The 11,287-nt window shown below is 34.0% G+C and overlaps 1 protein-coding gene across 1 annotated transcript; it reads left to right on the top strand.

The window, feature by feature from the left end:
- The first annotated feature begins 4,218 nt into the window (after nt 1-4,218).
- On the top strand, nt 4,219-10,708 carry LOC110025626 (ferritin-2, chloroplastic-like). Its single transcript, XM_020726202.1, has 7 exons — nt 4,219-4,585; nt 8,062-8,145; nt 8,230-8,290; nt 8,550-8,637; nt 9,495-9,556; nt 9,639-9,704; nt 10,380-10,708. Exons 1-7 carry the CDS (start codon nt 4,278-4,280, stop codon nt 10,497-10,499), a joined length of 789 nt encoding a protein of 262 aa, XP_020581861.1. The 5' UTR covers nt 4,219-4,277; the 3' UTR covers nt 10,500-10,708.
- Nucleotides 10,709-11,287: the final 579 nt, after the last annotated feature.

The following is an 11,287-nucleotide window of genomic DNA, read 5'->3' as shown; positions in this document are numbered from 1 at the left end:
CAAGTTATAATGTCAAATCAGATATCCCTATGGTTAGGGTCATTTAAATATTATGAGTTATATTAAAGTTGAGTTCATTTGGACTATTTTCTATCGGATTTACTTAGTCCAAATGAACTCAACTCAATGAGTTCCATACTTTCATTTAGACCGTGGGAAGTCTCGTTAGCAACCGTATGTTACCTCCTCTGAGGGATTCTCGATCATCTGATAGAGACGTCTTAATTTAGTTGCAATTTTTGTTTTGTGATGTTTGTGGTTAAATTTTGAGTTGTCTAATATTTTGAATTTTGTGGTGGTGAATTTTATCTTGGTTGATTTTAGTTTTCGTTTTGGTTTCACGGCTATCCTAGCAATTTTGGTTTTCATGTTGGGTGCATCGTTGTTTAACATGCAAGTTTTATAAGCATAAATATAGAGTGTGTTTAACATGCAAGTTTTATAAGCATAAAAATACAGTGTAGAAAGTACAAAAAAAAACGGTACTGTAAACTTTAAAAGCGTACTTGGCGAGTTTTTTTCTTGCACCTCCTGAATGGTCAGTACTTGCAAGGCATGTACTGAGGGTTTTAAGGAAAACTCTATATTACTTGAAAGAATAGGTATATTTGCGTAGTACCCTTAATGTGAAAACTATTACTTTAAAATTTATAACATTACATTTATTGCACTAGCCTCTATATAAAAATGGGTCAAGTTTTTGGCCATATTCTGGAACATAAATATTTGGGTAAATGTGGGTTAGGTCAAATAGCTCTTCATGTTTCATTTTAATTTGTTTGTCTAATTTTGTTATATGTTGTCATCTTATAGTCCATCATCTTCTCTGAATTGTTTTGACGATTCAAGAAAGAGAGTTATATGTAAAAGAAAATCATACAATGATAAACAGACAAATTGGCAACTCTAAGTTTAAACAAACCAAAACAGTGATTACGAACAAACCCTCTAAAAAAACTCTCTCTCTAATCTTGTATTGATATTAAGGTCAAATAAAAACAAAATGTTTGTATGTTATTTTGTGTTTTAAAAAGGGCCATACACATGTTTAGCACACAATTATTATGTGTTTACATCTCTCAAACCTTAATTTACATATTGACACACAAAGAGATAATCACTTAAATAATTCATGAAACATTGATATTTACAAAATCTACCACTCATGTGCTATCTTTTGCACTACCAAACTGATGTATTAATTTACGCATGTCACGATCAAACCAATGAGAATTTTATTCAAAAAATATTGGTTGAGGTATTATAATGAATTGTTATATTCTTGTGAGAATTATAAGGTCGTGTTTGGCTACAACCTAGATTAATGTTAAATAGGATTTAACAAATCTAATAAATTTGAATTTTATCAAATCTAACCTTGAATTTTTTAGATGGAAAGCGACGATAGAGTAAATCCACCTCACAATCGGATTTAATAAATCTAGATTAATGTCATGAAAAAGATGGAATGTGAGAAAAAAGAAGAAGAAATTCAAGAAAATTTGATTTAACGGAGCATTGGATTTGGTTGTTATTTTTTTAGTGTTTTCCTGAACTTAAGTTAAATTCATTTCTAAATCTTTTTCATAGTATGCTACGTTGCACCATCTAAAAATGAATAAAACCTGAACATGTTGGATTTTTAAAATGAAATGTTTTGGGATTTATACATGTAAATGGCCTTAGAAATAATTTTTGTGCTCAGTATCCAAATTTTACATTTAAAATTAGATCATAGATGTGAGAAAACTTAATAGATGAGCCCTAAGCATGGAACAATCAGATACATCATGTAAAACATAGAAAACCTAATAAAAAATTTTATTTTTGTTCAAATACAGCAACTCAAAACGCAAAAAAAAAGAAACTGATAGTTCAAATTAACTAATATTATAGAGGATGGTTGGAGTCGAGATTACCGTTGATTTGACTATATGAAATCAAAAACAGGTGCACTATAAGTGAAATGTGGTTGAAGGGTTGGGGGCAGTATTTGGAGACCGAGCACAGATGAGGGAGAATGAAATAAGGAATTACAACAATGGCTCATGTATAAAGGGTGTTTCTGACGGTTTCTGATAGGCTCATACTATCGGTTTTAAATAACTTAATAACCAACAATCAATACTATAGGTTATAATTATGAAATAACCATTGGTTAATATAATGTAAGAACCAACACTTCAGCGCCACAAGGAGAGTAATTCCTTTCAGGGCTTCCATGCGCTAGAGAACTACACCGTCAATAGTTTCTTAAACTCCTTAAAGGATGTGATAATTCTTTTCAGGAGGCCATTAAACCACCTTAGGGTCAAATCCCTCAAAGTGGTAAAGAATATCCAACATTTCAAGGTGTTAGAGACTTTGAGCACATGTATAATCGACTCAAAGGAGGTGATATGGTCGACTTAATCACTCCGACTCTTGTAGGATTCCAAAGATGGAATTTTGAATTTCTCACAGGGCCAGTGTTAGTGATCTATTGAGAGAATTCATTCTTTGGGTGACGGTAGACTTCCATTCGCCTCAATCATGGTCTGAACCTCAGTGTAGACCCAGAACTGTCCTGATATTAGAATTTCACAATTCCTTCACCCCTTTGATACATTCTGTGGTCTCAAGTTCTGGTTCTCCTCGAGGGTTCAATTCTTATGGAGCTTGTGCTCTCTTTACAAGTACTACGCAAGTCAATTCTATCATTTGTCCAATTATTTGGTCTTAGAGTTCCTTAACTTGTTGCACAAATTCTCTTACGGACTCCACATTAAAGATTTTTCACAAGTGAGTTCCTTCCCCGTGTCACACTCCTCTTATTGCTGACGACATAATTTCACGCTCATTGCGTATTTTAGGATGTTGAATCCAAAAATATCCTTTGAACCACACCCAATGTATAGAGTGTTGGATGGATGAGAGGAATTGAGAGAGAGAGGGAGAGAGATAAAGCTAAGTGTATAATAACACAAGTTCTTGGAGGGTAAATTTAGATCTTTCGTCAAGCAATGACCCAATATTTATAGATCATAGAGGTATCTAGTAAAGTTACATATTTGTCGTTATTTTAATAGAGACATTACAAGTTAATATTACTTCTTTTAATATGTGTAATCAACTCCAGGAGCCTTCAATATCCATAACTAATGTTGGCACTGTTTCACATTCATAACTGCTTGAAAAGGAAGGCAGTTAATGGCCCGCTGATGTTGTTATTCGATCATCTAATAATCATCCGGTCGGTGGAAAAAATTTCGGTCGACAAGAAGGACTTTGATCAACCTAATCGAAATAATCTCCAGTAAAGGCCCCATTGTTGTTACAGTGAAATTTGACCCTCATGCAAAGGGTGTATCACCATAATCAGACGGACAACTCTCTTTTGGAAAAGGGGCTTTTTTAGAGAATTGAAAAGATATTCAAAGAGAAGCCATCTCACCATCTTTGTAAAGAAACCTAGAACCAGATAAGGGATTGTAAATGATTGTCCCCCAATTTACATGTCACATATTCTTACATTTAGTCGAGCATTTGATTGGTCGACCCACATTTTTAATTGAAATAAATAACGTTTGACACCTCCGTCTTCTCACTATCTCAATACAAGACCCGTAGAATTATCTCGAGACCACACTTTCGATTAACAGTTATATAATTATTATAAATAAGAGAACTATGCCGAGTGAACTAAAAAAAGTACAAATGACGCCTCCACGAGAAAAGACGATATGTTCTCCAAGTAGTGCTGATCAACGAAAAAATTATTTTAAAAAATACTTTACGGAACGGCCAAAAAATGCCAGGCCAGAAATTCGATTTATTTATTATTTTTAACTAAAATGTTATGGAACTCTCGTGTTGGTTAATTTAACAAAATATCTGTAATCAATCATCCAAGTCGTGAAATTCTTATAAAAAGCATGTTGATACGTTGATGCGAAAATACTACTGGGATCATAAGGAAGATCCAATCCGACGGTTATAAACTATTAAGGAAAAGAATCCTTAGATCTCCGTGAGTTGGATAATCTGTTCTAGTTTTGCAGACTTGCACCAATGTGGTGGCAGGCCAACAGAGCACGAGAGCACGAGCCCTCCACGCGCTCGTTCCGCCGATCGATATCTATCGACCACGTGTCATCCATCAAAGCCGTCTGTTGCACATAGGAAACATGCTCCGTCGGCCTTCCGCCTCTATATCAACCTTCTCTGCCACTCATTAATCTCACCGAAACAATACTCTTCATCTTCTCTCCTGATTTCTGCTTCCACCTGTGGTGAAGATGCTTCTCCAGTCGTCCTCCGCACTTTCCGTTCTTTCTTCTTTATCAGACGCTTCTTTTCCGGCAGCTTTTTTTCGCCGGCGGGCGCCGATGGCCGGCGTTTTGAAGATTCCCATCGTGAGGAGGTCGGCAGCGAGAATCGTGGCTGCTACTGGACGTGAGAGCGACAGCGCTTCGACCGGATTTTTGTTTGATCCATTTAAGGAAGTCCAGCATGAGCTCGCGCTGGTGTCCTCCTCGCCTGATAAGTCGCTCGCCCGTCAGATGTACTTCGATGAATGCGAAGCTGCGATCAACGAGCAGATCAAGTGAGACGTTCTAAATTACTCTGTTTTAGATTACTTTTGTTTTATTTTTACGAGTTATGGGGACTATTTAAACCAGCCCCCTTTCTCTTTCATCAGATATGGATTTTTTTGGATTTTTTGTGCCTTTTTTCTGCTGTGCTACGTTGTGTTTATAATCGAATCTTTAACTTTTACATACATACTACAAAATTATCATGTATTTTAATTATTTACAAGAAAAATTTAAATTCAAAAATTATTTATATAAATGATTGTACATTTTTCTCATTCGCATGCGTGAGAAGATGAAAAAGTAAAATTCATAAATGCTAATATTATGACATAATATATTATTTATAATAAATTAAAAATGATGCAAAGGTCTGCAGCGGTAGAGTGATTATTTAGTTTCTTGGCATTATAAGAGACTTGAGCACAGATTCAAAAATATTTAAACAGTAAGCAAAAAGACACTTTGATTTTTGCGTGTAAACGTTTGGAAATGAAAAAAAAGCCACGCAGTTTAGCCGAGTGGAAATAATCAACTATAAATGATGAGTATATATATCCATTGTTCTGCTAAATTAGGAAAAATGAAGTTAGAAAGATAATCATTATCAATGTACAACAGTGGTTTATCAATAATAGTCGTAGTCTAGCTGTAATGAGTAGGGTTATGAAAACGGTTCGTTGTTCGCGACCAATTTGTGTTCGACTCATTAAGAAGTTTGTGCTCGATTCATTTTCGAAGCAAACAAGCCGAACACGAACAATTTTTTACGCTCAATATATAAACGAGTTAAACACGAATAAAGTTTTGTTCGTTTGTGTTTGACTCGTTTTAGCTCAATTTATTTAAGAAATGGGTTGGGACGTGAGGTCCCCAACCCACCATATGGGCTCAACCCCCACTAAGTATGGGGGCGAGACCCGATGTGCAAATAAATCAAGTACAACCTCGCTTAAGGTGAAACTGCGCCACCAAGGAATTCGAACCCGGGACCTGAGTGGACTTACGATCTTCAGAGAGGCTGCTCCACCAACAGACCACTATATATATGATAAATAGAATAAAAATATATTAAATTATATTTAAATAATATTTTAATATAAATAGAAAGATTTAAATCTCGCCTTAACCCTTAACACTTTACGGTTGTGTGACTAAGGCTGTCAAAACAATTCTTTCTTCGCGTGCGGCTCATGTTCAATTCACTAAGCAAATGAGCAGAACACGAACAAACTTTTAATGTTCGAAATATAAACGAGTGAAATATAAAAAATGATATTTTTTAATAAGTCGAACACGAACTGAGCCCAGGCTTGCTCGTGTCCGGCTCGTTTATACCCCTAATAATGAGTGTAGTTCTCACTGATAAAAGGTTGCAAGGGCCGTAGTCAATTGTTATGAAGACATTAGTCCACCATGAATGTTGTAAACGGTATCCATGGCACCAGCTTGTCGTATAGACAATAGTTGAAAGTCATTGTAGTTGTTGATTGTGTGAGTCTTAGATGGTTGTCTTAGGAGCATTGATTGACCACAATCAATATAGTAGAAAGCTGCAAAAGTTGTGAGCCACTTTGGTCGTAGTTAATCACATAGGCTGCAATTGCGAGTTGCAATAACTTAAACCTACTGTAGAGATCAAGTATTGGGGGTTATGTGAGTTGTGGGCCTCGTTGATTGTAGTTGGTCATACATGTCATAACAAGGAGCTATAATGACATTCCTAGGCCGTGGAGGTAGGGGTCGAGACCTACACGAGTGGTAAGCCATGTATGTCGTAGTTTATCATATAGGTCATAGTGGTTAGTTGTGATAACATTCTTAGGCGACACATACCAATGTGGGATTTGCACGAGCTATGGACTACATAGTTTATAGTTGGTCATGTAGGTCGTAATGGTAAGATGTGACAACATTTGTAGGTTGTGGGTTTCAGAGTCGGAAGTGCATGAATTGAGGACCATGCAGGTTTTAATTAGTCATATAAGATGTAGTGGTGAGTTTTGATGACATCCGTAGGGCATGAGGGCGGAGTCGGAAGCTCCAGGAGCTGTGAACCACATTAGTCTTAGTTGGTCATGTGGCTCATAGTGGTGAGTTATGAATGTCACCTACAGGTCCCATAGACTGGAGTCAAGTGATGCATGAGATGTGAGCCACATAGGTTGTAATTTTTCACATAGGCTGTAGTGATGAGCTGTGGTGACGTTAGTAGGTCCGACAATAGCTGGAGACGGTAGCTACAAAAGCTGTGAGCCTCTTAGAGCGTAGTTGATCATGTATGTCGTAATAGGGCACAAGGGCTGAAATTAGGAGTTGAACTTTCAATATATATGTTGAAATCAATTGTTTCAACAAGAAGACAATGATGAGCTTAAAATTATTCATTTTCGATGTCATGAAGGCACATAAATGTTGAAGAAATTAATTATGATCAAAGAAATTAATATAGGCCATCTAATTGAGTGTTTAAACGTTGGTCAAATTTATCAATATCTCTCAAAAATTATAAATAAGGCCCTATTTTTCATTTGAAAGGGGGAAGAGAAGAGAAGTGAGTGAGCTTACTACTAAAGCTTAACTTTTATAGTCCTAATGATTGTTGTCAGTCATTAGAGTTTACTGTTGATTATTAGAGTTAGTCATTAGCCACCAAAAATGATTGTCTACCATTAGCAGCAATTGCTACAACCAAATAATGTCATTATATCCATCAACTATAATTTTTATAATCAACTACTGCTATTGTAGGCACTAATTATAGTTTTTTGTGTCCAATTATAATAATTGTAACTAAACTACATTATAAAGACATGATTGTCAGCTTTTGTAATCCCATATTCTCTAATTCGGGAGAAAAGTTGACCTTTATACTTTAAATTTCCTAGCAAATTAGTTATTTACTGGTTTAGGTGCCGTGATTTTCTCCCTTTCCTTGGTTTTTCTAAGTTAAAAAAAATAATCTCCTCCCATGACTTTTCCTTAATCTTCGTGTGAGTTAAATTTTTGTATAATGTTAAAACGTTAAATTATGATTCTAATAATAGTGTATTAAATTTTCTAGAATGCAAGACTAATCATGTGTTCATTAATTCTTAGCAATATGATGATCAGTCTTCAAAAACAAATTTTAATTGCATTAACCAGCCTTAAACAAATGTAGGCCTAAGCATGAAAAGTTTTGAGTTATCATATAACTACATTTTGGTTAGGATGGGTTTTGTAGTCATTCAATTTGTTTTGAGATAATTGCGGTACTTGAGCTTGAAATTTTTCCACACCAAATTCTCCTACCATATAGTTTTGGCTTGATCTTTGAGGAATACTTGGATCCTACTAGACCTAAATGAGGGAAATGTTTGTTGCGTTATTGACTTGAATTTGAGTGGTTCTATCCATACTCCTCATAATACCTTTTTTTTCTGATTTTTTTAAGTTAACACCAATATTAATTATGTCTGATTCAAGACTTGATTTAAATTTGCAGCATTGAATACAACGTTTCCTACGTTTACCATGCAATGTTTGCTTACTTCGATCGGGACGATGTTGCGCTCGTAGGCATGGCCAAGTAGGCCTAAAATCACCAATCCTTCTTCTTGCTTTTTTCTTCTGCGTTTATTTTGGTCTATTTTTATGGGTTTTTGTTACTTAGATTCTTCAAGGAATCGAGCGAGGAGGAGAGAGAACATGCTGAGAAGTTGATGAAATATCAGGTGACTTGTGAATATGGTATTTTTTTTTTTGGAAATTTACATACATACCTAGTAATTCTCATGTATTTACATATCTAATACTTAAAGTCTTATCTTTTGTGTGATCTAAAAGATTTGAGTGTTATACATATAAATATGAAATTTTAGGTGTTAGATACGTAAATATATAAGAACCATGTGGTATATATGTATATGCCCCATTTCTTGTCAAGAAAGAAGCATCGTTGGCTGCTAATATGTTATGCTGCTTTTGAACCAGAACAAGCGTGGTGGTAGAGTGAAGCTCCAATCTATTCTGATGCCATTGAGTGAGTTCAAAAATGAGGAGAAAGGCGATGCTCTCCATGGTAATATATTTATATTTCTATCTTTTATTTATTTATTGTTATCTTGGAATATACTTTGGGTACACTTTAACCAGCCTCAAATATTTATATTCGTTAATATAAGCTTTTAAGGTCAAGTTTGTAATGGAATTATATTTACAACCTTCAAACAGTTATGAACTTTTGCTAGAGATTACCATCACCGATTTAATGCTTTCTTTCTTTTATCATAGCCTTATACCAAAGCACTTAAAAATTATTCAAAAAAGCTTTTATTTTCACATATTTTCATAAAAATCATTTATTTTAAAATTTTGAAGCATTGTGTATACATTCTTATATATTGTGAAATACTTCATTACATGTTTCAAATTTTACTAGTTCGATTTAACATTTAGTTATGTTAAACTCAATCATCTGCCTCTCTTTTTCTAAGCACTAGTTCAACCTTCCTTCAATTTTTAGCAAAGAACTCAAGTAAATGTGATTTTAAAGTAATTTAAATTTATATATGTAATACATATCGTATTCAAGTTTGTGCTAAATACATAAAATAAATCTTGTCATTCATTAAAAAAACAGTAGAGTGCAATCTAGTTTAGCGTTAAAGTATTGGATCTTTTGAACAAGCAATTTAGTTCTATAACATAGAACTAAAATGTTTTGTGGGTTTAAACAACAAAATATGTATTTCACTTTTTGAAAGTAAAAAATGGTTGTATTTTTAATTTGATATGAAAGATTTCAATGTAAAAAGTAGAGTTTAGGTAATGCATAGGAATTAAATGTCTGGCTAAGGACTAGTTATTCTGTAAACTTCCAACAATCATCTCCATTTGGTGCTAAATGTTTATTTCTTCATCTTTCCTTGGCTGTAGCAATGGAGTTGGCGTTGTCTCTTGAGAGGCTTGTAAATGAGAAGCTCCTTTATCTACACAGCGTGAGTATCTTTAAATATATCTATCTTTGATTTATTTTATGATAAAAAATTGTATAGTGATGTAGATGATATGGATGAACAGGTAGCAACACGTTGCAATGACCCTAACACAACACAATTCATTGAAGGCGAGTTCCTTGAAGAGCAGGTGAAGCCTCTATTTTCTCCTCTTTTCTTTACTTTTCTTTTTTCACTGATTTGTTTACATACATCATACCACCCAATGCCTAAGTATTTACAAATCTAACTTTTAAACTTTGCATTTTACACCAAATCTCACTTATAACATACAAAATATCACCATTTTAACTTTTAGAAAGTGAAAATACACCTTTAATGCGGAAGTAAGGTGGTATGTATGTAAAATTTGAAGTTTAGGTGTTAAATGCCTAAATAAATAAGAATTGAGTGGTATGTATGTATGAATGTCTTACTTTTTTTAATAATCTCTAAATCAACCAACCTAATATTAAGAAGTTTAATGGTTCGTTGAATGAAAATTTACTCCCATCTAATCATCTGCATCAACAATCATACACTCTTTGCTTCTTTTTTATGTTATTGTGGTAATTAACAATTATGAATATGACTTTGACATAAAACTGTTTTTAAATGTTTCTTTGTAATATTTTATCATAAATCAACCTATCGAGCTGAGCCTCAATTACACTCCTACTTTTAACTTTCTTTTTTATATTGTTGCAATAAATTGGCAATTATAAATAACTGCAAGATATTTCCATGTTTCTACTTAAATTTAGACTAAATCATCAATTTACATAAACCTAAAATTTTCTTCCTTTTTTATATATTTATTGGTTAGGTTGAGGCTATAAAGAAGATATCGGAGTATGTTGCTCAGCTGAGAAGGGTTGGCAAAGGACATGGAGTTTGGCACTTTGATCAGCTTTTGTTACGTGAGGGAGAGAATGGCGCTGCATGAGCAGTTGATTGTACAAGTTTGGTTTTCTTTTCATTAAGAGTTGGTCTTGGTGGCTTTTTTCTATAGTAATAAAAAGTAGCCAATGTGCGTCGTCTAATATTGTGGGGAAAACATTACTTTACTATGTAAGAAGTTTGTGTTCAAAATGGAGTTAGATTGCTGATCTGAAGGGCGTTTTATATTTAATTTTCTGCTATTGTATGAAGATGGATGGTCATCAGTTTATTCTATCACTCTTTTTTTCTGCATTAAGTATTGGTGTATTTTGCTTGCTTTTTCTTTTGCAAAGAGTTTTTGGAGGGAAGTTTACTGTGTGAGATATTCATAGAAACTGGTTGAGATGTTGTTTTGGGAGAAAAATTGAAAGCCATGCTTAACTTTATTCTAAAAAAAAAGGAGACAAAAAACTCAATAGAGGACAACTTAAAAAAAGAAACAACAATCTCAGACAACATAAACAAAAGAGAAATACTAGAGTTCACATGAACAGTTGTAATAAGCCACAAGAAGATGAAACAACAACAAATAGAACCATCAAAACGGAACAATCACCAATTAGAAATAACACTTTACAATGACTAGAAGTCTCTGAAATCTCTAAATAGCAGCAATCCACACAACATCCTTAAAGTAAATCTTCAAAGAGAACAACAATAGCATCTTACAGGATAACCATGTTAAGATTTGCAAAATAAAATTGAGATGAAGAAGAAGAAGAGGAGAAAGAGGAGAGATAAGGAAAAGTGGCTAGGGTTTTATTTGCATCAAAAAACACACATTACATGAGT

Source organism: Phalaenopsis equestris, unplaced genomic scaffold, assembly GCF_001263595.1.
Source record: "Phalaenopsis equestris unplaced genomic scaffold, ASM126359v1 Scaffold000317, whole genome shotgun sequence".
In the NCBI taxonomy this organism is placed as follows: domain Eukaryota; kingdom Viridiplantae; phylum Streptophyta; class Magnoliopsida; order Asparagales; family Orchidaceae; genus Phalaenopsis; species Phalaenopsis equestris.
This window is presented reverse-complemented; position numbering and strand designations above follow the sequence as displayed.